We start from the raw sequence: 27,472 nt of genomic DNA on the forward strand, positions 1-27,472 counted from the left end.
GATACGGGGCCGCTCGAGAGGGTGGGTGCGCGCGCGCTTTTACGACCGCACCGAGTCTGGGTCGAGGGCTCAGTTGATGTAGAGCACGTGTCCCTGGTGTTGAGCTTGACGTGATACTACGCGGGGCTGCCATTGGGGTGCTCCTGCGCACGGTTCTTCTCGCGTCTGTTGTCGTGAAGATTTTCTTTACCCCCCCGAATTCACCTGGTGGCCAGCATCGAAAGAAGAAACGTCTGCGGAAGTGTGTGTGTACTGGACAGCGAAAGGCAGCTTAAGAGGTAAGTCAGCTGGACAACTTGCAACTTTCGTGAAATCGGAGAAATGGGCGAGTACGGCACCGCCCAAGGCAAGATAACTGCGCTAACAAAAAAAAAAGGGGGGGGGGGGGAGGGGGAAGAAACAGAAAAAACGAGAAAACCATGCATTAACCTTCAGCTAATAAATTCCCCGTGTTTCGGGGATGACTTAGGTTATTAAAAAGTAAGATATTGGCAAGAAAACAATCAGAGTTGCTCGGCAAGATTTGTGCGATATTTATTTATGGACTTATTCGAGCGCCCTGAAAGCTGGGCGGGCATTGTCGCCCATTCAGTTTCCATCGATATATCGCAAATATGATCAATATTTTGAGTAATTACATTTATTTCATAACCTTAGAGAGCATGCGTTGCAATGATATAAATATTCCTGTGATATATCACCAGCATGGTCGTAATTTTTACTAATTATATTTAAAGAAATAATTCACGTTAGGGCACATTTCTATTGCAGAATTGAAGTCAGCTAATAGGCAGAGCAATACAATTCGCTAGAAATTCTCCGCCTAGCACTAGTTTAGAGACGTATGAGTCAATGTACCCGATAAAATGCACTCTTGGTCCAGTTAACAAGTTTCTACTCTGTGAAAAAATGTAGTACCGAAAATTGTTGCCTGGGACAGCAATGGGTTTTATTGTGCAATTTGAGTCCGTATTTCCCAGACCGGTGGAAGCAATACTTACCGATGCTTACGCTTCGCGCACTGGCTGATTTCATTATGCAAGCACAGCGTGCACAATAATGTTATTTCCTTTAAAAGTTTATTATAAAACTTTGTCTGTTACGACTGCACATGTGATTGTAGCATAAGTTCTGCGGCGTACCACAGACATAAATCTTGGCAAAAATTCTCATTTCGTATCGAATCGCCTGTCTTCAATAACCAGAGACAGTCGCCGCTGAAACGCCTTGTATGAGAGATAACAACGCAGAAGTTTCAAGCAAAAGCATTAGTAACGCAATTGGGCATCAAGTTCATGTTTGTTTTGTTCGCGGTTACGCTTTTACGACAAAACGCTTAATTGAATATATTGATACGGAACAGCTGCCGCCACACTGTGGCTACACTGAGGAGACGGAAGACGACGGGTTCCCGCTTGATATATTTGGCCTCCGCTATCTTCCCTGTAAATGAAGCGTAAATAGCCTTTGGCATCAGTTACACGTAACATTATTTGGTGGAAGTGCGGACGTTCCCCCTACCCGTCATGGAGCTTTGCAGCAGTCGCAACGGCGCCACTGAAACATCGGCTCCTGCTGCCGGCACTTCATCTACGCAAGCGTCTCCGCCTGCAGCTCCGACCTACGTCACCGTTTCCCCCCCTCGGGATCCTGGTGTTTTCACCGGAGTAGGCAGTCCTCATGTTGACGACTGGCTCGGCTTATACGAACATGTAAGCACCAGTCACATGTGGGATCCGACTGTTATGCTTGTCAACGTTCTTTTCTACCTCGATGGAGCTCCACGGGCATGGTTCCAGACTCACGAAGAGGAGATCTCTTTCTGGGATCTCTTCAAAGAGAAGCTCCGTGACCTTTTTGGCAATCCGTTCGGTCGCCAAGTCAATGCAATGCAAGAAAGCCCTGGCCACACGTGTACAGACGTCGACCGAGTCCTACGTGCCGTACATTCTCGACGTCTTGGACCTTTGTTTCAAGGCTGACCCGAACTTGTCGGAGGACCATAAGGTTAATCACGTCCTCAATGGCATTGCTGACGACGCCATCAATTTACTGGTGTTTACGAGCGTCACCAGCATCGATACGATTCTCAAGGAGTGCCGCCGTCTCGAGCATGCTAAAAGCCGCCGGGTATCCCAGCACACCACGGGACTTCCCCGCACAGCTGCTACGTCATCCTGTGACGACCTCTTCCACCAGCCTTCGCGGTGTGACAACCTAAACCGCATCATTCGTCGTAGAGGTCGAAGCAGCACAACCAGGCGGCCCCTTCATTCCCGTCACCTTATCATTCTCCGTCGACGATCTCCTTGATCCGGGCAGTCGTCCGTCAAGAGTTGTCCAACGTCGGCCTGCACTCCGTTCGTTTCGTGCGCTCGGAACCTCTTTCTCACGGCACGTATCCACCCCGATCTTCTTACTCCTCTTATGGACAACGCATCCCGTCCGAATGGCGAACCGTGGACTACAAACCGATCTGTTTTACCTGCCGCCGCACTGGACATATCGCTCGCCACTGCCGCAGCCGTTGGACTTCTCCGACGCGCTGTTCCTCTAGCGCGTCCTTTTCCTTTGCTCCTTCTATGCCCGACCCATCATCTGACCCAGCGACACCTCTGACACGACCCCGTTACTCCCGCTCGCCTTCTCCCTCCCGCCGTCAATCTCGTTCGCCCCCGTCACGCCGTGCTCCTTCTCCGACCTACTCGCCACACCCCGACTAGAAAACTAGACAGTGCAGCTTCTTGAGGTGAAGCTGCAATGACGACATTGGCAGGAAATCCTCGCTTCACCTTACCAACGAACAAGAATCTTTTGAGCGTTCTCGTCGACAATGTTCCTGTGTGCGCTTTGATTGGCACCGGGGCGCATGTGTCCATAATGAGTGCTGCTCTTCGCCGTCGGCTCAAGAAAGTTCTCACGCCTGCCCCGAACCGAGCTGTACCAGTCGCCGACGGAGGGACTGTCGCTAGTGTTGGCATGTGCTCTGCCCGAATCACCATTGCTGAGAGACACAGCGTCGTTCTCTTCACCGTCATCGAGCATTGCCCTCACGAACTCATTCTCGCTGAGGATTTCCTCGCCAGTCATTCTGCCCTCATCGACTGTTCGGCCAGCTCACTTCGCCTTGACTTGCCTCTTCTTGCCGACCCTGTGGAGCCGCCTCCAAGCCGTTTGAGCTGCATGGATTTTATTCGCCTGCCGCCTCACTCTGTGACACACGTCGACTTGTTGTCCTCACCAGCTGTACCTGAAGGCTGCACCAATTCCGGCCGTTATACTTACACATGGTATTACCGTGCTGCACACTGTGCTGACAATTACTGGCAACCGCACCTGCCTTCCCCTTGTCAATTTCGCGCTAACCGCGCAAGTTCTGCCTCAGGGGATTTCACTGGCTATAATTAGCGCTTTGCAAGATGATGAGGTCGAACCATTCGCAGTCGAAGATTGCTACAGCTCAGCCCATACCGTGACGTCATCCCACGGTATTGACGTCGACATTGAGAAGATGATTTCCTCTGACCTTACACCTGCTCAAGCTGAAGCTCTTTGCCGCGTTCTTGAAGGCTATCGCGACATTTTTTTTTACTTTGACAATCAACCTTTAGGTCAAACGTCCGTCGTGACTTATCGCATAAATACTGGCGATGCGAACCCTATGCACCAACGTCCATATCGTGCCTCTGCGTCGGAACGAGCTGTTATCCAACAGAAAGTAAAAAAGGATGCTTGAAAAGGACATTATTGAGCCTTCCTGTAGTCCCTGGGCTTCTCCTGTCGTACTTGTCAAAAAGAAGGGTGGAACATGGCGCTTTGGTGTAGATTATCGCCACCTGAACAAAATCACAAAAAAGACGTTTACCCTTTGCCACGCATTGATGACGCTCTAGACTGCCTCTACGGTGCCCCCTATTCTTCTTCTATCGACTTATGGTCCGACTACTGGCAGATATCCGTCGACGACATGGACCGAGGGAAGACTGCATTTGTTACCACTGACGGTCTTTATCAGTTCAAGGTGATGCCTTTCGGTTTCTGTAACGCGTCCGCCACCTTCGAACGAGTGATGGACTCTTTGCTTCAGGGGTTCAAGTGGTCCACCTGTTAGTGCTATCTGGACGACGTCATCGTTTATTCGCCCACATTCGACACGTATCTAGACCGTCTTTCAGCGATTCTTGACGTGTTCCGCTCGGCCGGTCTCCAGTTGTACTCGTCAAAATGTCACTTCACTCGCCGCCAAATCACCGTCCTCGGACACCTCGGGGATACCAGAGGCGTACGACCTGATTCGACAAATTTTGAGCCGTTACGAACTTTCCTGTTCGGAAGTCTACCAAGGACGTTCGTAGTTTCTTAGGGCTGTGCTTTTATTTCCGACGCTTTGTAAAAGATTTTGCGACCATCGCACGTCCGCTTACCGACCTCTTGAAGAATGACGTCCCGTTTTCTTGAGGTCCTGCCCATGCCGCATCTTTTTCACAGCTCACTACTCTCCTTACCACGCCTCCAATCCTGGCCCACTTTGTCCCGTCTGCCTCAACGGAAGTTCGAACTGATGCCAGTGGTCACGGCATAGGCGCAGTGTTAGTACAATGTCAGCGTGGACATGATCGCGTTGTAGCCTATGCCAGCCGACTTCTATCACCCGCCGAGCGCAATTATTGAATCACAGAGCGCGAGTGCCTCGCTCTTGTTTGGGCTGTTGTGAAGTTTCGTGCTTGTACGGACGCCCATTCTGTGTCATCACTGATCACCACGCTCTCTGCTGGCTATCCTTTCTCAAGGACCAGACGGGACGACTCACTCGCTGGGCTTTACGCCTGCAAGAATATACCTTCTCCATGGTATATAAGACGGGACGCTTGCACCAGGATGTCGATTGTTTGTCCCGCTACCCCGTCGACGAACCGCCCAATACGGACGCCATCGCTTCCGATTTCTCTGTGGCCCAGTTGCTTCAAATTAGCAACGAGCGACGTCGCGATCCTTCAATACGAGCCCTCATCGGCCGTCTGGAGTCAACGTCTGGCGACGCCTCTCTCCGTATGTTTCTCCTCAACAAGGGGACATTATACCACCGCAATTTATATCACCATGGCCCTGATCTTGTGCTCGTCATTCCATCACACCTGCGTTCTACGGTCCTCCGCCAACTTCACGACGCTCCCTTGGCTATTTATATTATTAATATATTTTACAGTTCGTCGGCAACTGTTGCGGACGAACGGGCTCAAGCCTAGTTACAGCCGTCCAGAGGACATTGGGTCGACGGCCAGGGAATTCGAGAGGGCATTGTTGCGACGCCCCCGAAGTTCGACGCCCCCGAAGTCTCCCGCGCTCCTGCCATGTACATGTACATTACACACGTTCTCAACCTCCCCCCGATGCGGCGTGCAAGACAGTGGCAGAAGCAGTATAAAACTCGAACGAAGATGCAAAGAACGTTTAAACTATACGCAGATCCAACGCACATCTTGGAATGTGTGTGAAGCAAAGCTTTCATGAATTCGGAAATGAAATGCTGTAAATTTGTCCATTTCATTCCCACGTGTTTGTCGCGAAGGAAACTGACGCGCGCGCATGTGACACGCAATGTGCTACGCAATGTGACACACGCGGCAAACTTACATAATGCCATGAGCGCCTACTAGCTCTCAAAGAGCTAGTTCTTTTTTAAATTACATTCTGACACCTTGCCTGTCAGGACTTCAGTACGTACAAGAGACATTTTCAAGACTTCCATTCATTGTCGCTTGTGTGATGCACCTGAAGCAATTGAACATTTTGTTACAGGCTGCAGGGATGCTATATTATTTAGGGATGTGCTTCAACGAACTCTTCACAAAGACTTTGATTTGAAACCCTATACTGTGCGATATCTGGTGCCAAATGGTTGTGACAATGTACCCTTTTACATGTTTCTACTCATTGGAATGCATAGCCTGTGGAAAACACGCATGTTGGATCGAAATGCCGAACCTATAATTTCATCAGCGAATCGTTTTATTCATGTGATCGTCCAACTGAAATATCTATACGAACAAATAGAATTTCGTCCAGATTCGTATTCTGTATGGGGAAGGTGCTTATACTTACCACCATTAGAGTGTTTCTTGTGAAGATTGGCCTCAACCTGAGTAGCGCGTTTCAAGAATGAAGAGGAACTCAACGGTGCTCTTTGTATGCGTCTTCGTCGCCGTGCAACTAGGAGAGACTTCTTTGCTCGTTTATCTGTTTGTTTCCCGCAGGAGTCATGCGTGCTTGAAATAACTTTCATGAATGAAAAAAAAATACATACATTGTGACCTAATGGTATGAACAACTGACTGCTGCGCAGGGTGACCAAGATTTGACTCTTCCATCGGGCACGTTATTCAGTCTTATTTCTTTAATTGCAAGCTAAACGGCTAAACAGCAACAGCAGGCATCAGACACGGTCAGAAAAGTCCGGCAAGAAACTTTAGTTTTAAAAACTGTTGTGTTTGGGATGTGCACCCTCCCATATGAATGTGCTTATTGTAGTTGTAGTTCCGTTCGAAACTTCATTCTTGCGCATGCTTTCCATGTCTTCGGCTTCCAGCGGCTTCGTTGCTTGCGCTCGTGTATTCCGAAGTCGAATTTTTTTTTCGGCAGTCTACATGCCCAAGGCCAAACAAGACGAAGATTTCACGGGAAAGTCGAAGTCAGAATTGATCAGCAGTAGTCGAGCAAGGCATGCCTCTGCCCCGATCCAGCCTTATGATAAACGGACTCGTCTTCGTTCGACGAAGATGTAGAGTCTGTTTTAGTCGACACTTACCCACTCTGGGAGATTGGCCAAGAACCGAGTAGCTCAAAGCAAAATAAGAAAAAAATGGTAAATACAATAAAATAAAACTTGAGAACAGGCAGGTTATAATCAAGGAATGAATTTTAAATAATGATTTTATGAGAATGAAGGTATAAAAGAAACCAAAAATACAGCTACCCAGCTAAATATGGTGGAAAGAAAATGAAGCCTTAAGCTTTCAATTTATTTTCTAAGTTTAATTAACCCGGCAAGAAAATCCTGGATTTCAGTGCAAACCTTCCCATCATTGCGCTAAAGAGTCGAATCCCCTGGAGGCAATAAATTTTGAACACCTAGATCTAATTCAAGAAGGCGAACGACCTTCTTTTTTCAAATTTTTTATTGTTTCCTAAAACTGTACGAACTATAGAAAATCCCTGTCACTGAAGAATATTATGTATTTTCTCATCTTTCCATGAGCAATTCGGTGATGGTGCCAGACCAGCTCTGCGTAAATACGGTGTAAAAATTTAAAATCAAGGACAAGCTTCTTCGTCTTTAAAGTCCGACGTCGTCGTCTTCGGTTTTGTAATTGCCTTATATAGATGGAACGTAACCACGAGCGTAGAATGGCGAAGGGTCGTAACATTTGGAAACATTACGAATATATCATTATGAAATGACTTTGGCAGCATTATGAAATGCTTTTTTTTTTCGCTAACCTAATGGAAACTTGTACCAATGTCTTTAAAAAACGCAACATGAATAATATTGTCCTTGTATAATTTTCGTCTTCGTCCGACCAAGTACGTCTGAAAAAGAAACGTCCGACTTCTCTTCGAAGACAACTTTTCGTCGACAAGTCTCGACTTCGTCAGACTTGTCTTGGCCAGGCGAAGACCCTTCTCTCTGAGCTGAGGCTTTTTTCGTTCACCCGCTGTTGATGCATACATCAATGAGCTACAAATCAATCAAGCTTTATTATAAGTGCCACTGTAGTTATAAATAGGTGAATATGCGGCAGGAGGTACCAAGGCTACAAATAGCCGGAGCGCTCTCTTGTTTCAATGGAGGAAGTGAATTCCCGCGTATTCTCAGCGTTTTGCTCTCTGTGCTAACATTGCGCGCTCTGTTCTGATCGGTTACATTTAATCAGCGTATTTCATTCTTTCTTTAAAACTGCTGAGTAGCTTTTCTCGTCCAGTGGGAGTGCGTACTTTAACTACGCGCTGGAGGTCCCATATCGCTTTTTAATTTAGTTTTAATTTTATTTGGAAATACCGATTCCTAAAACACATAAATTTTACCTAGACTCATTTCTCACACTGATTCAATCTTCCTGACGGCAGAGGCCTGACGAGCGGCTTGGCTTGACTCGGCTGGGGCTACTCCACAGAAGAACATGGCAGCACGCAAGTTCTCTACGACGGTAGTTCTGGGGGCATTCCTGCTCGGCTTCTTACACCTGGTTTCATCCAAACAACGTAAGTGCGTTTCAGAACCAATTGCGGAGGACGCTTTGATTGCGAAAGGAGTGCTGCGAATTAGATGATATACGTGTATAGCCACTCTACAGAAGTTAGAGGAACTTGCCGTACTTACCAACTTCCTGGCATCTCTAAGGCCGGACAAATCTCCATTTTCAAGTATACTCAAAGCTTATACCATTGAAAACCCAACAGATTTCTTCCTTTGTAGCTTTTTTTTGTACTTCTTTTTAGCTCGCTTTTTGAGTCTCACCAGCGGTACTTGAGCGTTCAACGTACTTTGGGATTAAAGTTTGCCCCCAAAGAATAACTTCACGGTAGTAACTGATAGAGATTTACTGGAGAGAATGATAGAGAGCCTTGTCATGTCTACAGTCATAGAGGGCCTTGCAATGAGCGTCAATTATATTGCCACATCCAATATACGGCACGTAGAGAAAGACGAAGTTCTCGCGCGTTGCAGAAGAGAAGACGACGTCCATGGTTACTTGGCCCTTCGGACGTGCGCATCTGTGATGTACTTCCGATTCCCGACAGATCTGTTACCACTAATATTCAATTCGATGACATCTTTCCTAATAATTCAAAATTACTTCCACATAGCATTCTAGATGGTCTATTACAAGATCATCTGCAGAGCCTACAAACAAACATCGTTATTGCCACAGGTGTTGGTATATTTTCCCCTATTCTCGATTGGACATCTTCTCTTCGGCTGCCAGATTTTATACCCATCTTTTTAGCCGAATTCATGGCGGTGGTGCTGGCGCTACGCAAATTAGACCCATCAATTACGTCTGCCGTGATAGTCACTGATTCATTATCATTGTGCTCATCCCTCACTGCTTCTTGTGACTCTCGCGTATTGAGGACGTTTCATTCATTGGTACCTGGTTATTTGAGAAGTTTGCGTTTAATTTGGGTGCCTGACCATAAAGGACTTATTATAAATGAAATAGCAGATTCTCTAGCCAAGTCATCGATAACCGGACTAATTTTTCCGTATTGTCCTTTGACTGCTCATGTCACTGCTGCTAGATTTCGCAGGAGTGTCATTATGCAGGCAGTGTCAGGCTCTGCTCTAATTCTTTGGATTACAGACATCTTCTATACCCTTGGCACAGAGATTTTTGCCAAAGCCGGAAAATTGAAGTGGTCATCACGAGGCTGCGCTGCCGTATCCCTACGTTAAACTTTTACTTACACAGGTCTGGTCTGGTCCCCTCACAATTATGCTCATTCTGTGGCGAAGCGGGGACGATAGACCATTTCTTGTTGTCTTGTAGGCGTTTTTCTGCAATAAGGAAGAGACTACTGGAAATCCCGCTTCGCAATATTGGCCTAGATTTATCGGAGCCTGTAATTCTATCTTTTGGAGCCTCTATTATTGGGTTCAGCCACAGAAAAGCTTGCTTGGCAATCCAAAATTATCTCATTGAATCAAATCGATTAGCATGCTAAACTTATTGTCAGCCTTCCCACCATAGTTCAGACGTAGGCGTAGACGGCTAGGTAGATAAATATTAAGTGGCAAATGTTCGCCAAGAAATGCCTCGCATTTAATAATATTCACCGAAGATTACGATACTCCCTAATGCGAATTTCAAGCGCAGCTCTTTAGGTGTTTTGAATTGGCGATATATTATGGCAAATAATTTGGTTCTGAACGACAGGGTGCTCTCGGCGGCGGCGCTGAGCCTCTGCTCGTGCAGCTCGTTTAGCAGCAGCGGCAGACCAAGCATTTCCACGGGTTGCGTCGCTCATTGTTCAGAAAGAAAGCGTGAACACGGGCAAGCGGGGCGCTTTCTCTAGCAGCGGCGGCGCCGCCGCAAGCGATGTAGCGCATGCGCATTGGGTCCGAAGCCCACGCCAGCGCTTTGTTTTCGCGCTGGCCGCATGTAGTGTTCTAAAGTCTTCTAGTACACTGTACCGCATGCGTGGTCGCCGTCGGCACTCCGTCTTCCTTCTCACCCTTTTGCCATAGCCATACTATCCTCCGCTTACGCCGCCTGGTTGCGCTGGTTGCGCTGGTTGCGCTGCACCCTCCACTCCGCTTTACTCTCCGCTTTCTTCTTGGCGTCTTTCATTCCTCGCTGCGTTCCGCGTTCGCTTTCATCTTTCGCTGTGCTTGTTCGCTCAGTTACGCCACCGCCGCTCGTCGCACGAACTGGCGCTTAAGAGCTGCGGTCTAAAAGTGGCTATTGGCAAATCGACGTCGACAAGACAGACAGAGAAAATACTTCTCTCGTAACGCCTGACGGGCTTTACGAATTCAAGGTCCTGCCGTTCGGTTTATGCTCATACTCCAGCAACTTTTCAGCGACTCTTGGATACGGTTCTGTCAGGCCTGAAGCGACAGACATGTCTAGCATACTTTGACGATGTCATAGTTGTTTTTTTTTTTTTGGAAACGTTCAAGGAACACCTAAAGTGGCCGCTGACTGTTTTACAAACGATACGGTCCGCCGGCCTAAAACTGAAAGCAGAAAAATGTCAATTTGGTTTCGAGGCACTCGAATTCTCAGGTCATGTTGTGAGTCATCATGGTGTCCGCCCTGACCCCGGCAAGATCACGGCCGTCACAATGTTTCGAACGCCAACAGATAAGAAGGCAGTGGGGCGTTTCCTGTGTGTCTGTGCATATTACCGAAGATGTATTGCCAATTTTTCACATGTAGCTTTGCCGTTAACGCGCCTCACAAGAGAAGACGTTGCCTTCGTATGGGGCCAAGAACACACGACGTTTAATGATTTCTGACACGCCTGCAAACGCCTCCTGTACTGGCTTACTTTGACGAGGACGCTCCTACCATGATACATACGAACGCTAGCAAAGTAGGTCTAGGCGCTGTGCTCGTGCAGTGGCAAGACTCAGCCGAGAGAGTCATTGAATACGCAAGCACGATGCTCTCACGTGTCGAGTCTAATTACTCAACCACAGAGAATGAGACATCCACCCAATCGCAGCAATTGCTACAAAGGAAACTGTGGGCGTAGTATGTCCCATTACGCGAATATCCGGCGTCGTCGTCGGCGTGACCGAACAAAGGTGCCAAAAATGGCCGACGGCAAAAAGAGTGAAACAAGTCGAAAACGCTCGGATTGACGTCGTTTTTCCCAGGGAGATTCCTGTAAACAACGTAACATAATGGCTTTGAAAATAAATTTGGTACATTTTGGTGTGGGGTGGAATCGAACCCGGGCCTCCAGCTTGCGAGTCGAGTACGCTTCCCGACACCACGGCGGCTCCACGGTTCTGGTTGACCTAGTGCGTGCGTGATTGCCCACGTCACGTCGCAGCCATCTGGCTGACTCAAGGTTTCACCAAAGGGACTGTAATTCTTTCGCATCCCACACGTAAGTAGTCTTAAGTGTTTTTGCCGAATTCTTTTTTATATAACAAGTAATCTTACAAGGACGTTTCTGAACATTATGCGCCATATTTTGAAGGCCTGGCGATCCGAAATGACGCATTTCTCCCGCGCCCATCCTTAGCACTACTTCTTCTTTTTCCTGAGATTTTACGTGCCAAAACCAGTTCTAATTATGAGGCACGCCGTAGTGGAGGGCTCCGGATTAATCTTTGACCACCTGGGGCTCTTGAACGTGCAACCCTTAGCACTTAGGCATCTCATAACCAGATTGTGGTTTTTGGGCGTGAAACTTAACCCCTAAATTATTCCGCACTTGATTGGAAGTGCGCGATAACCGCATATCGGTGGGCGTAGTAACACGTGAACGAAGCCGTGGAAAACGTCCGCCATAAGTGGGCCGTGAACTTGAGCGCCCCTTCACGATGTTGCGCAATATGTTTAAGCCAGATAAGCGATAACCGGCACCTTCTACGGCTGCGTTATCATTCGCGCTCACAAAGGCGAGGTGATGCGTGCCGAACCAAGCGACAGCGGCAGACGGTGGTTGTGCGAATACGTAGTGCAATGGCATTGTTTCTTCATCGCGTAGTGCTGCTCTTCGTCCTCGGATTACTCCTGGAAGTAACTTCGGCATCGGGTGAAGGTATCTTCGCTTCGTATCATGGCTATTGTTATGCTTTCTTTTCGCTCGCTTCGTGTCGACAACTATCGACAGTTGTTGTTCTATACTGCTGGGAAATACTGAGAGAGTTCCACAAGCAGTTTTGGTCTCTCTCGAACTGCGCTGAACGATTTACTTCCGACAAGTCCAGCTTACCTCAGTGCGAGGGTCACGGGGCTGTACTTGCCAGCTACGAGACTAAACTCGTCCTAGCGTGTAGTGCTCGTACTGCATGTCCGATGTTAAGTGTTGTGGTGTTTCATCATCCGCTCTTTCTCAGTTTTTCTTTCTCTTTTTTTTCTGTTGTTTCTCTCTTCTTCGAGCGGGTGGACGTTGTGTCCCTTTCGGGAGGCATTTGCTAACACACTTCCACTTCTCTTTGCCTCTGTGTCTATTTTGGTTTTATATACGTTTAAATAATAATAATAATAATAATAATAATAATAATAATAATAATAATAATAATAATAATAATAATAATAAAGCTAGTAGCATGACGTCATGGATCGGAGTGAACAGGCCTTGTGCTATCTAGGTGGTGCTGACCTAACCCGCCCCTTCTTTATTTTGCGGTGCTGCCTGCGTGCGTGAGATGTTATCGCGTTCCTTTCCTGAAGCGAATGTATCAGATTACGTCTCCATTTCATTGTTCGCGGGCCAGCGAAATGCAATCGCTTGTGCATGTATTCCAACGATGTCATAGTTTGTGTGGAATACCTGGTATCTTTTGCGATAACATATAATTGAGTCCCTAATTGAATGTAATTAATAGCGCGTACCAACTCGGCCTAAAGCGGTAATAAATACAAACAGTAAATCAGTCTGAATTGGTCAATTATTTAAGAAAACCTTTATTCTAATTCGTTCGGCGGGAAAAATGCTTCTCATTAAAAAGAAACGTGGCGTCCAAACTTACCCGTCTTTGATCCCAAAGACGCATCATTTTTCATACGCTGAATAAGTTTGATGCCTCAGACTGTTTGTTTAAACGCAGGGAAATTAGCGCTAGGCGGATCCTACAGCGCTTTTTGACACGTCGGAGCAAATTTTCACAATTTCGAACAGCTCAGTTATGCGTATACTAATAAATAAATAATAAAGAAATAAATAAATAAATACTAATTAGTTATAGCTGAAAATATTTTATAGCATTTTTGGAACGAATGCACTTTCTGTGGTCAGGAATAAAGGTGTTCTAGTTGTCATATGTTTGATGCATGTGGTATGCAGTGTTTTAGCTTTGTGTGGTTAATTTCGTGCCCATGCAAGCGCCAGCAGCGATGACGTCTGACTGAGGCCGCGAATGCCGATGTATTTCCGCGCGATTTGGACAGTTTTTATGCTCAACTTTTCAAACTGCGAGATTTAATGTCCGCTTACTTTTCTTTTTACATGAACAAATGAACCTCAACTCGACTAATGTATATAGAAATTTTGTGCAAATGGGAGCGCTAAATTGGTACGGAAAGGCGGCTGAGAATTTGTTTAGGAAAGACCATGACTTGCAAGAGAACACGTCTTTTCAGACACTCTTGTCTGCTACATTTCAAAACGCTGCACGAAATAGCCACAAATTCACGTTTCTATATTAGCAGGTCGAGTGGGCCTATCCGACCGAAACATGACTGCCGATCTCGCGTGAACGCTAGGTGGAAGGGCCAGGCTTGATTCCAGTCTGTATGAAGCGGCGTGTGTCTGGTCAATGTCTCCTATAGACCTTTTCACTGATTACAAACATCGGCCCTGCACGGCTTCCGGTTTTGCCCACTGACGTAGCTGCTAAATGTAACTGGCAAAGAAGCAGCCAGGCGTTAAAACATAGCAGGCTGATAAGATACGTGACCGGAAGTTTCTTTGGGGCGGCACGCTGGCTGCTGTTATCGCGAGCATGAAACCGTCTATAGATAGCACAAGACCTGCGCACTCCGATCCATGACGCCATGCTACCTGGCCCGACTGCCACAGAATCTAATGGGGATTCTCCCGAGTAAACCGCGGTGTTTTGACGTCACCGCTATCGTCACACCGGGCTTGACAGTGGAAATCTCGGTCCAAATAGCATGACGTCATAAAGCAGAGTGCACAGGCCTGCTATCCAGGAGGCGTTGTTCTGGTTGGCCAGCGGCATTCAGTAAGGCGGGAGCGTACCGTCAGTGACCGGATCCTGACCGTTTGCTAAGTGTACATAAACGCTTTGAAATGCGATCGACGCAGCAGAGCGACCAACCGTTAACTGGAAGCGTTCTGTCTCCTTCACAACGAGCGTCACTACGGTATCGGGTTAGTAGATACCATTAATAAGGGCTAACTGTTGATGAGGGGGAGCGCCATTGTGCTAGTCTCCCCTTCCTGTTAGGAATGTGAGAATAGTAATTTTTCAGACCAAATTGAACACGAATCGAATAGTGCCAAAAGCGAATCTACAATTTAATGTCGAATACATTTGCGTTGTAGTTTTCGAATAATGAACAGCCGTTTGCACAATTATTATCAAACGGTAATCGCATCCTAGTACCTATTTTGTTGGCAAGTTTCTGTCATTACATTGCACGTTATGAAGTGTTCTTTATTGAAAGCGCAAAAGGGGCATTAGGAGAAAACAAGTAGTTTCTTCGCATGCGCCGGACTATTCGGAGAGAGCGAATCATCGCTGTACAGCAGGTAAAGTCTGGCTCCCTGAGTGACGTAACCTGCGCCATTACGCAAGTTTTCGTGTTTTATGCCCATACTATTCCCCGCGGTGATGCAACTTATTGTACATTTGCTCAAATTTTATGTTTCATTGCGCACATTCGACGTTCTGAATCGTTCGGAAAACATTCGACAAGACTTTGTATTTACGAATAGTTAATTTTCGATTCGAAGATCAAATAGGACACTACTCGATTCGTTATTCTTATTCAAAAGTTCCGTGTATTTGCACACTCCGACTTCCTGTGTGCGCGTCTTTTTTTTTTTTTTCTTGCGCTAATTCCTCTCGTCAGTCAAAACAAACTCTTGTAAAGGCGGTCGCGGAGAGCTCTGTCATCCTGGCTCCTAAGTAGCCTTGCGTCTTTCAGAAGGGCGTGCTCTTGGGGTTCGTGTATAATGTAAATTGCGCAGATCCAATGGACATGTTGGTATCCATTTGAAACGAAGCTTTCGTGAACCGGTTAATAATAATAATGATAATAATAATAATAATAATAGTAATAATACTTTAATAACATCAGAGTTTCATCCGCACCAATACAAGATAGGCCTCTCAAAGCCACATTGGGTTTGAAGGGCAGAGCCGATATGCAGCTTTTACAAAACTGCAATATCGTGGACACCACAGAATATGCAGGAACGTTTTTTAGCGGGAAACATGCAAGAGAAAAAAGCCCTAACAACAATGAGGAGAGAACTAAAATAAAAACAAGCCACGTAACTTACGCGGAAATGTAGTGTGAATCAAGTGGCTATAAAATTGTCCATTTCATTCCCGCGTGTTTGGCGTAAAGGAAACTGGCGCACGCGCATGCGCTCTCGCACACCCTAGCTACGCGATGTGACGGACGCGGCGGTCATCTCGCATACTAGTTTGCGTTTGCACGATAGAAGTACTTATACGTGCGATTGTGGCCTAATCAATAACGAAAACAAAGCGATTGCGGCTTAATGGTTGGAGCATTGCGGCTGTTCTGCTGGGGCACCGAGCTCTGATCCCCATCACCGAGCACGTAATTCTTTTTTTTTAAGCGCAGCTCTTAGGCGCCCGTTTCTGCGGCTAGTGTCGGCGTCGGCGTCGTACCTCGTAACCGAGCGAACGAGCACAGCGAAGGATGAAATCGAACGTGGAGCGCAGCGGGAAATGAAAGACGGCGATAGCGAAGATAGCGCGAGTAGGATAGCGGAGGAGGAGGGTATGGCGAAAGCGTGAAAAGAAAAGGGTAGTGCCGCGCAAGACGGGCTTTGCGGCGACGATGGCTACGAGATGGCGCCAGAGTAGCGCGTAGTCTGTGTGAGCGGAGGTCTGCCTGCGGCGGCTGCTGTGACCCGCGCCAACGCGTCACCCCCCCCCCCCCCCCCGCTTCTTCTCACGATCTCCCAATTAGCGAAGCAGTCGCGCCTCACAATTCGCTCCGTTTGCAACGTGTCGCACGAGACGGATTGTCCGCGCCAGCCAATATATCGCCAAGGAGGAGGAGGAGGAAAAAGAAGAAAGGAAAGGCAGGGAGGTCAACCAGACGCACGTCCGGTTTGCTACCCTACACGGGGGAAGGGGATTACAGGGATGAAAAGAAAGGAGAGAGAGGAAGAAAGTACTCGCAGTATGAACACGTGCGGTTGTCCAACACTTCACAGTCGGTCACTGAGGCCAGTCGACTTCATGAATTTTAACAATGCCCGCGTCGCTTGTGCCTGCGACGCGTGGGGCCGCGGTCCAAGAATCTTTGTCTCTGAAAACGGTCTCCTGTCTAATTTGTTTAACACACTCCGGAGAATGTCGCGTTCGGTCTCATAAAGATGACAAAAACACAACACGTGTTCCACCGTCTCCTCACAGTTGCACGAGTCACAGATTGGTGTGTCGGACATGCCCAGAAGGAATGAGTATGCTTTCGTAAAAGCCACACCTAACCACAGGCGGCAAAGTAAAGTTGCATCACGGCGGGGTAAGTTCGATAGAATTTGTAGCCTCAGTGTAGGATCCAGCCGGTGGAGATGACAGTTCGTAAAAATCGGGCTGCTCCACGATGTTTCTGTCTCGGTTTGAGCGAGTAAACGAAGACCCCTCGCTGCGTCTGTCCTTGATAAGGGTATAGGAACAGTCAGGGTTTCCTTATGGGCTGACCGGGCGGCATCATCAGCAAGGTCATTACCGACGATGCCACAGTGCCCCGGCAGCCATTGAAAGATGATGTCATGTCCGTTCATGAGGGCTTGATGGAGAACCTCTCTGGTCTCAAACACCAGTTGTTCATGTGTCTTGCGTCGTAATGCTGACTGCAGACTCTGAAGGGCTGCCTTGGAGTCACAAAAAATGACCCACTTTCGAGGTGGTGTTTCTGCGATGTAATTAACAGCAGCACGTAGGGCGGCAAGTTCTGTTGCCGTAGAAGTCGTTATGTGGGACACTTTGAACTTCCTTGTGACTTGTAAGGTCGGGATGATAAAAGCGCCTGTGGAGCTGGTGGCTGAGACAGATCCATCGGTGTAAACCTGCGTTCTTAGTTCATATGCATCGTTAAGCAATGACAATGTCAACTGTCGTAGAGCTACCGTGGAATGACGGAGCTTTTTCGTAATTCCCGGAATCGTGAGGTGTACTTGTGGCTGTTGTAGACACCACGGGGGTGACAGTGGTCTTGCTACTGGTGTAAATCCCGATGGAAGGCAGCCTCGATGTGTCGCAACAAGTTTCGAAAACGTGGCCTGAGGTCTTTGTGCCGGCAAAGCAGCAGTGTGATGACAAGGTACGCGACACGGGTGTCGAATGTGTGCTCTGAGGTTGTCAACCGTAATGTATGTTGTAATCAAGTAGTCTCTAGCAGTCACGATTGTTGCATGAGTCGAGGCGCATCGTGGAAGTCCAAGACACGTCCGCAGAGCCTGGCCTTGCAAACTTTGGAGGGTACGAATATTTGTTTTGCTTGTGTTCGCTAAAACCAGTAAGCTGTATCGTAAAAAGCCCAGAAACAGTGTTCTGTACAGCTGCAGCATGGACCGCACCGACGTTCCCCAAGTTTTTCCACACAGGAACTTCATTATATGTATAATCGAAATTAGTCTCCGCTTCAGGTAGATGCAGTGGGGGCTCCATGAAAGGTTACTGTCAATAATCACACCTAAGAAGTGGTGAGACTTCTGGTATGTAATAGCCTGGCCATTGAAGGAAACAGGGTACGGTGTCATGGGTTTGCGCGTAAACGCAATGAGCGCACATTTTTCGATGGACATAGTAAGGCCTTGTTTTCTGAGATACGAACAAGTTATGGTGGCTGCCCGCTGAATTCTTGCGCGCACTTGAAGACGAGTCACCGCAGAAGACCAAATACATATATCGTCGGCGTAGATCGACAGGTGTATTGTCTTGGGTAATAGTTCAGCAAGGCCAATCATAGCTAGGTTAAAGAGAATAGGGCTCAATACCGCGCCCTGTGGGACGCCGCCGTAGGTATAATAGTTGGCAGAGGGGCCATTTTCGGTCTGCACATAGAAGGACCTTCTGGTCAAATAGTCTCTGATCCATTGAAACATACGGCCACCGATTCCGACAGTCTCCAATGGCTCAAGGATCGCTTCATGTGTGACATTGTCATACGCCCCTTTCACATCAAGAAAGAGCGCCACTGATATGCGCTTGAGGCAATTTTGTTGCTGTATGTACGTTGTCAGGTCGATAACATTGTCTATTGAAGATCTGCCTACCTTGAACGCCACAATATATACCCTGACTCAACGACAGGCTTTCGGCGAATATATCGCCAAATGAAAAAAAAACTTATAGAGCTGCGCTAAAATTTCGCATTGGGGAGTATCGTAATCGTATCTGATGTTTTTTAAGGTATGAACTACACGGCAAGACATAGAACAGCAGCCAGCAGCAAGGGTCAGGAAAATCGGGGAGGGTTTGCAAAGAAAGCTTTAAGGTCACCTTGGGGGCACCAGCCCATGACGGACGTCGCGATAAGAACTTGGGACACTATGAAATTCAAAAGGTCGCCGCTACTCGATGTCTGACCACTGTCGGAAATCATTCAAGCACGCCGCAAACGGTGCTGTGCTATTTTGCAACCCGCCGTTTTCGACAATCTTTTTGACTGGCTCTTTAAGTGAAGCACGTGGCCTTACTTACTGCAACCGTCGAATCCCTGTAATTCGACCCTTGCGGGACCACCAGTTTTTTGTCGAATTATCCGATAGGTCGAATTAACCAACGGCGGCAACATGAACTGATTCAAAACCTTTTTATTGCTTGAAGTAGACTGAAGTCATCGATAGACTACCTAAGCGCGATATTCCAATAACTATACATGTCATCGTCCGCTACTGTCCGACAGACCTCAGTACTGTCGTTGGCACTGGCAAAATCCTCAAAATATACATCACTCAGGGCACAGTGCGCGTCGTCATTACCGCTGCCGTCACTGTCGTCACCTAGCGAAGCAGTCTGCGTCGAGCGATAACGTTTAACATTTCTTAGCCGGTGAAAAGCAGTGACCGAAGAAAGATAAAGAAGCATGCGTGTCGATATATGTTTCTTAGCGACATCACCTTCTACAGTGCATGCAATATGACGAATTGTCGAATTGTGTCAATCGTCGCACCGATAGAAGTAGAGTAGATCTCGTATGCCTGGAGTCTTGTAGTACTCGCGTCTAGGCAAGTCGATCTTTTAACGGCGAATAGTTTTGTTTTCACAAGGAGGCGTCAGGTTTACAGTAGATCTTTTGTTATATTTAGGGACACTCGGTGTTAGTCGCTTGGCGTTCATTCTTCATACTTGTGTACAACGTTCTTTTTCAAAAATATTACTTTTATTTGTTTTCTTTCTGCCTTCCCAAACGCAGGACCACTACCAGAAGAATGCTATGCAGACGTGGGCTCTCGGTGCTTGGCAAGTTATCGTAGCAGTTTGGTGGGAAATTTTGACGGAAACTACGAAAAAGCTTGCAGGTACGAACGTTCACTGGCGTGTTGCTTTAAGGGTGCGAAAAGCCGGAACAGCGCTGTCGTCTTGTGTCAGTGAATATCGTGTGAAGCCGGTCTCAGTGCGTGGAGGCGAAGAGGCGAATGCACTTATACCGCGCTTTTAAAGATAATCTTTCTTTGCCTCTTCCCGTAGGTTTTGTTCATTTGGGTGTCATCCGGGATATTTATTTCCCCCTGGTGTGCTTCGTCGGTATAAATAATTATCGTATGTAACGAAGTAAATTTAAAATGTTTCTCGCCCATATGATCCTGTAAAGAACACATACCTATAACGAATGTTGGACATAACGAGTATAGTATCGGGGTCAGTTGCAGCTTTGTTTAAATAACGAAGATCGGCTCCATTACTTGCAATATTCTAAAAACTATCTTTTTAATCAATTGTTCTGGGTGGTATGTTGTAATTTCGAAATTGGTAAGCATAACCTTTCTCTGGAAACTACGAGTCCAGCGTACCACCTTCGAGAAATCAGAACGGAAAGTGCACCGAGAAATGTATCGCTCTACCAGTTCATTGTTCTTCTGTGCTGCATCCTTTAGCAACTAACTGGAACAGCAATGCGTTTCGCCTAGGAGCCGTACGCCTGGCCTGTGGCCACGCCGAACAGTTGGGAAATGTGTTAACTGGAAAAGCCACCTGTGGCCACGCTGATACCACTGCTGTTCATTACGATGTTTCCTTGTCCTTTGCTTCGAGACAGGAGGTCACCACATCGCCTGGTTCCCGGCCCACGTTAAAGGAGTAGTTAATCAAGCGGGCTGCAACCCCAACGAGCAGGCCCACTGCCCAGCGCGTGAATTCACGAACCGCGCCCGAGCTAACGGTCCAGCTCTCTCACAGGATTGCTCCACTAAAGACCCTCTTACCACCTGTAACGAAATCACATCGCACTACAGACTGAGCAGGAGGAAATTCCCTCCCCCACACCCAAAGTTAAACAGGGCTCAGTCTGTCACGTTCAGGCTCTTATAGACGAGATCGTACCTCACCCCCAGAGCGCTCAATCGGATAGATTCCAACTTCCCGCAATCGTGCTCCAAATGTGGGCACGAATACTGCTCTTTCGATCATATGCTCTGGCTGTGCCCGTTCAACGCGGGCTCTGGTCTTCACGACAAGTCCAACTGGGACGCCCTACTGCGAAGCGCGGACTTCACGCATCAACTACAGGCCGTCCAGAGGGCCCGCGACATCGCCGAGAGCCACCAGCTCCCGGTTCCATCATGGGCGGAGCCACCAACTTGATTGGGGTGCCTTCGGCTCCCCCAATATTTTTTTCCTCAGGACCTTTCAATAAAGTTCTTGTCAACTGTCCTTTGCTTTCATTCAGGAACGTGACCGCCAAGTATCCGTGCCACCAGAGGATAGCCTCGTGCCCGGAGCCGGTGAGATCCAACTTCAGCCGCCAGGAGAAAGGATACGAAGCCCTTCGTGACTTTATCTGCGACCGCAAGGCATTTCAAGGTGATAAATGTTCCCGTTATCTCTCCCGGCCCACGTCGAGCTTTGCCCTGGGAATTTGTGTCTCAACGCTTGTTTCGGCTCAATTTCTTCCCTGAAGCGCTCTTTTTACATCGCTCCTTACATCCTTACCAAGACTTACCGAGCTATCTATTCAAGCTGTCGGCATTCTGAGAAGATAGAATGTACTGAACATTTAACTCAAAGTAAATCATTCATTGTAGCCCTTACCTTTAACACGCCTACATCTCATGTCAGTCATTCAGCACAATAGCTGTCGGCAAATGCATGTACTGGAGTCGACATTAAGTGTTAACAAGGTGCGATATCTCTGAAGAAGCTAAATATTTCTGAAGCCTGGCTATGCTTTTTAGAATATCGATCTGCATGCAGTCTGGACTAGCACACGCAGCCAACACATTGATGTACTATTTATTAGCCGAAATCCAAAATCTGACGGCAACCACTCTGGCATTGAAATACGTATCCACACACGCGAAGTGAATCATCAAGTGAAATCAGTGTCCCAACAATAACCATCGTTTGTTTCAATGGTTATTGTTGTATGCTTTATCGTTTGACGCAAGCGGCGTGTACATCGTCGTGTATGGTAGTGTGGCGTGTGGTTTCTGCGTGTTAGGCGAGGGCACTTGAGGTCACGTGCCCGTTTCCGGACGTCTTACTCATGCTGCCTACTCCTGATTACCCATAAGCACGTATTTACACTCGCCGCGATGTGTATCATACATCGATGTGTATCATTGATACATCGTTTGAACGACAATTGCGCAAGGTTCCCTTTAACGTTTCTCTAAACCAGCGGTTTAGACTGCTAGTACATCTGTATTTTCAAAAGTGATGAGGCTAGACTGCATTCATAAACAAGCACCGAACCTTACTTCAACATTTTCAAAAGAGATCAGCAAAGTCTGGTTTATTCCTAATTATCACTCCTATATGCATAACTGTTTGTCACATGTTCAACATTAACCGCATGCTCTCTGACATGGTGTTCTCGGAGTTCAGACATGCTTCTGAAACACTTCTCACAGTTTCACAATTTTAGATCCTGTATAAGGAGATTACCAGCTAATGGCGTGCCTCTCAGAATTCGAAAAACATGTTAAAGCATTATCGCTGATATCCTTGCAATCGTACTACCATGCTCTGGTAATAGCCACGCGCATTACTTTGGTACTGTGTAGTGGAAAGGAACCATCACTCGATCACTTATGTGTCACGTGCAGAGATGGCGCTGTTGTCGCGCCACGGACGACGCAAGCAAAGCTAAGTTTAGCCTCGCGCAAGGTGTTCAGAGAGTCGTGTAGCTCGTCAGCACGTGTGCCCATTCGAGCAGGAATGGTCGCGTTTGAGCGGACTCACTATGCCACTGTAGGTATAACCTATCAAACTCAAAACTGGTGTTCATCAGGAGTTGTAAGGCCTACAAATGGGCAATATGTTGCGAAGTTTTCACACTTGCTCGGCCATATGCCACCGCTTGCTTGTTCGCTGGTGCCGTAAGCATCGTGCGCACGCGCACAGCATTTCTGCTGCGCAATACGATGTCGTGGTGCATCCTGATATCGCGGTCTATATCGTGGTCTATATCGCGATATCGTGGTCTGAGCGGCACGCACGGTAAACGTGCAGATAAAATAATGTCGGCTAATCCTTCCTTTGGCCGCTGACACACGCCGACGCTCTTCTTTCGGTGTCATCTTGTGCGGCATTGATCAGCAACGCCGGAAACTTCGTTGGTGGAGATACGCAGCGTTGATACGCAGCGTTGCTATCGCTTCAATGGCCCGCCTTCGGGCGAGACTGCCATTTTTTTTTACGTTGTTCAAGTTGTTAGCTTCGATCGATAACGTGAGCCGGGGCACTCAGTATATTTGCGCGGAGTGTTCATTTGTTACGTTTTCTTGAGTACCTGCAGCGCCGGAGGTATATAGCCAAAACCTGCATCCACAGCCCACCTGGACAACGCGTTGCTGTCTCAACATTTCATGCGGCGGTAGTGGCACAGTTGCGATCCGTCGATGCATCGGTGTACGTACGGATCCCGTTAAAATGACCTCTCTTGAAATTAGCGACAGTGTCGCGTTTTCATGTGCTTTCTGATAACCAACTTCTACTTCTATTCATGATTTCTATGCGCAATTGTTCATGCTATCAGTTTCGCCAGTCGTGAGCTCGGGCTCAAGTGACGTCGAGCGGAATGCGGCTCCACCAATTGCAAAGTGTTTTTTTTTTTCGTTCGAACCAAAATTGATCTATTTCGTTTGCTATATTACCTTTACGTTCTCGCGATTGTGCTGCAGATTTCCTCACAGCTTCTCAATGCCGAGACTTTGAAAAGTCTCGCATTTGCGAGGCCCAGAACGGAGCTTCACCGGAGGACAATAAAAATGATCCTGCCAACTTAGGCTGCAGGTAAGTTTCCTAGCAGTCAGTGTCCTGCGAAATAAAATCAGGTCTTGACCATATTTGCCTCTCGTTCGTGTTCTGACCACCCTTCTTTTTAATGCGCTTGTATCAACCGAGTGTGTACCGTCAATGATGACGTATACCGCATATGTGCTGGACTGTGCAGAACGGCCTTATCTTCTTCTATAGTGCAGATCAACTTTTAGTTCTTATCTCCCACTTTGGGCACTTCTAGTAATTTGCCTGCGAATGTAAATAAATAATTTGCCTCCAAGAAGAACCTGACTTCAAGTTCCCCTTTTAAATCGAACGAGTCACATTCAAGTTAAGGAGCTGCCTAACGAAAGCGTTTATGTACACCGTGCGTATTTGAAAATGCAGAGCCTGACGCTTTCTTTTAAACGGCAGAGTGCATCTGTAAGCGCCAGGATGCTCCACTATAATTTTTGCAGCTCAGCCCCAGCAAATGTTACTCAGGTTAGCGGCTGCCTAAGGGGAGCAATTCTGTATTTCATATATACTTATAGAGCGTAACACTTTCTTTTAAGCGTGACACTATGAAAGCGATGCTACCCAATATTGCCGCAAAGTTCACTCGGTTATGTAAAGAACTTGTCTAATGCAACGTTTCGGTATTTCCCGCGTATTTGAAAAAGCATGGTCTAAAGCTTTATATTTAGCACGACTGTGCACCTACAAGCGCCCAGAACGCTTCACCCTGTTTGCTCGAGCAACGTCGCTACAAATTTCACTCACGTTAAGCCGCAACGTAAGAAAACCATTTCTGTATTTCACATATACATCAAAGGGAAACGCGTAGCTCTGTCGCTTAAGCCTTACAGGGCACCTGTTTGCGCCGTAATGCTTCACAATATACTTTCCGACAACTCGGAGAAAATTTCATTCAATTAGGTAAAGGACTTGCCTAACGAGAGCGCTTATGTATTTCACACGTACTCTAAAGGGAAGGACATAAAGCATTCTTTTAAGCGTGACAGTGAACCTAGAAATGCCACTGTGTTTGACCATATTTCGTGCAGCTACTTTGCAGCAAACTTCGCTCAGGTGAAAAGGTTACCAAATAAGAGTGTTTCTGTACTTTTCACATATTTCAATAACTACCTCATAAAGCTTTTTTTTTTCTTAAGCGTGACATTGAACGTGTAAGCGCCAGAATGTTTCACCATATTTCCGGCAGCGGTACATTGTCTTGTCTTCTTTGTTTCTTTCATTTGTAGGATTTTCCGGGCCGAGCTGGCGTGTTTCGACGAGTTATTCACGTCGGATTGCGCGATGAACCAGAAGGCGGCTAAGGCGGCATTCGGGAAAGGTCAAGATATCCTGCTCACTCTCGAAGGCTGCAGCTCGTCGGCGGGGTCACGCTTGCTTTCGCAGTTTCTCTTGCTTGGCATAGCGACCTTAACTCTTGCGCGTTACATTAGCAACTAGCGTAGATAAACAGTTGGCATTGCAGGAGGCTATCTGAGTTCCTGCAGCAGCAACAACCACAGCAGCAAATGCTATACGAGAGCGACGAAGTAGCCAGAAACTCTCTAACACTGTGGAAGCTGCTTCGCTTTCAGCGTTAACACTGCATTTAGATTTTTACAGCGATGCTGTTAGCCTCTCGTTGGTCAGCATTTCTCGCGGCGTCGTGCGTGGGCAAAAATGTGGGCCGATCTCGGAGGTAGTATAATGCCGGACTGACCCTGGAGCAAGCTTCAAGCCCTCAGCAAGAAAAGCGTAAAGGGCATGCATTCTTTGGAATCACGCATGCAACATACAGAACAGCATTCGTTTCAATAAAGAACAAGCACAAAAACAAGCATCTGAACCACATAATTGATGATAAGGCGCTCCCGATAACAATGCGAAGCACGTAGCACTCCTCGCATACGTTTCCCGGTAAAGATTACTGTTGCGCAAGCTGCCGGGGCGACGGCAGCTTGCGACGTGGGGAGTGACGTCACTAGCCTTTCGTATATAAAAGAACCAGCCTAGCAACTGATTTAATTGTTGTAGCACTGCTATTGGTAGGCAACGCATAGTTACGACTCCCGGTGTGTAGCGTGAATACGAGGAGAGGCAAAAGGATAAAGAAACGGCAATACGACCGGCGGCAGCGTGCTGTCAAAATTAACGTTACTCCCATCACTACCATTACTCTAAACTACCATAACTACCATTGCTCTAAATCAGTAAAGCATTGCATACTCCCCTCAACAATTGTAGTGGTGGTTTTCAGCCGCTTCCCTGGGCACCCACTTTCCCAGGGTCGGCATGGCGAGTCATTTTTTTTAATTCCTCTGAAGCCTCAGTGCCTTCATTACATAGCCACATCATTTCCGCTGTAAAATTTCTCAGAAGCGCTTCTCAAGTTCAAGAATTCTGTCGCTGTCGTTGTCGTCCCAACTGGTCTTAAATGTCATTCGTAGCCAAGTTAACTTTGTTTTTGTTATTGTAATAGCTACAGTGCACTGGCACCGGCACCGCGTCACTCAGCGATTACTATGCGCTTTGATGTTGCTCTTTTTGAATGACTGTTCTCTCTTTAAAAAAGCTCGTTGCTTGCGCACTTGCGTAGATGCATATATATATATATATATATATATATATATATATATATATATATTCGCAATTCACTACCACACTGTGTTGCCGTTGAGTTTGTCACCACCTCGTGAAACGGTTGCGGATTTCACCCGGAATAAACGAGTCGTTATTTAATCTGACCTATGTTCTGTCTGGCCAAATGTAATGAGTGTGGGAGAAAACATTTGTCGCGGTCCTTTGTCCGCATCACCGTTACGTGTTTTTGTATTATACCCCTGTTACACGGGCACTTTAACAGCCGTTAAGGAGAACAGCAGTTGGTCTTAACGGCCGTTAGACGGAGTTACACGGCAGCGCTAGCGCCGTTGGAAACCGAACGGCGATCGACACCAACGAAGCTCGCCGGTCTCCGTTCCGTCACCGTTTCCGTCTGTTCTGTCGTGAAATAGGCAAGATGGCAGCCCCCAGCAGCAACGTGTCCCCGCTGCAGGTAGACACTCTTACAACTCTTGCAAATAGTTAAGCAACTCTTGCAAATAGTTTTAAAAAACACACTGTACAGCATGTAGCGCAGAGAATAATTAGAGAAACACATTTTTTTCGAGTTGGCGAGGTAAAATTTTAGAGTCACGTGATAAATCGTCCAAATATAAGTGAACCGACTGAATATGGAAAGTGCCGTGTGAGCGCAGCCACCACCGTTCCCACGGCCATTACGGCGTTCAACTGCCGTTTGCGTTAACGGCCGTTGCAAGTGCCCGTGTAACAGGGGTATTAATCTCCCGCTTAATTTCTAACGAAACGTAGCCCTTTCAGCAGGTGTGATAGGGGACTTCCTTAATTCTAAATAAGTACCATATGCTTGTATAATTTACGTGAAAATGAAGTTTGGTTAGGAGAATCTTATTCGGCCACGATGTACACGTCTGAGAACACATTTTTTTTTTTTACCGGTTCTATGCAATGGAGGCAAGGAAGAAAATCACAGATGTTTAACGGCGGCTAAATTGAATACCAGCATAAGCTCTCCTTCGCACGTGGCACTCGAAC

The 27,472-nt window shown here is 47.1% G+C and overlaps 1 protein-coding gene across 2 annotated transcripts; it reads left to right on the forward strand.

The window, feature by feature from the left end:
- Positions 1-26,601, forward strand: LOC119466139 (uncharacterized). Of its 2 annotated transcripts, XM_037726630.2 has the most exons (6): positions 1-278; positions 8,125-8,259; positions 19,836-19,941; positions 21,309-21,442; positions 23,764-23,875; positions 25,108-26,601. In XM_037726630.2, the coding sequence occupies exons 2-6, from the start codon at positions 8,178-8,180 to the stop codon at positions 25,316-25,318; spliced, it is 645 nt and encodes a 214-aa protein (XP_037582558.1). In that variant the 5' UTR covers positions 1-278; positions 8,125-8,177; the 3' UTR covers positions 25,319-26,601. The 2 variants fall into 2 exon arrangements, with proteins under 2 accessions (XP_037582558.1, XP_037582559.1); XM_037726631.2 differs by lacking the exons at positions 1-278; positions 8,125-8,259 and adding an exon at positions 12,130-12,279.
- The last annotated feature ends 871 nt before the right edge of the window (positions 26,602-27,472 follow it).

The sequence above is a fragment of the Dermacentor silvarum genome, chromosome 10 (assembly GCF_013339745.2).
Source record: "Dermacentor silvarum isolate Dsil-2018 chromosome 10, BIME_Dsil_1.4, whole genome shotgun sequence".
Lineage (NCBI taxonomy): Eukaryota > Metazoa > Arthropoda > Arachnida > Ixodida > Ixodidae > Dermacentor > Dermacentor silvarum.

Excerpts from the sequence above, each read along its gene's own strand:
- LOC119466139 (XM_037726630.2), top strand. The coding sequence starts at position 8,178 with ATGGCAGCACGCAAGTTCTCTACGACGGTAGTTCTGGGGGCATTCCTG. Across the intron at positions 8,260-19,835 it reads CCTGGTTTCATCCAAACAAC|GACCACTACCAGAAGAATGC; the intron begins GTAAGTGCGTTT and ends TCCCAAACGCAG. Across the intron at positions 21,443-23,763 it reads CGACCGCAAGGCATTTCAAG|ATTTCCTCACAGCTTCTCAA; the intron begins GTGATAAATGTT and ends ATTGTGCTGCAG.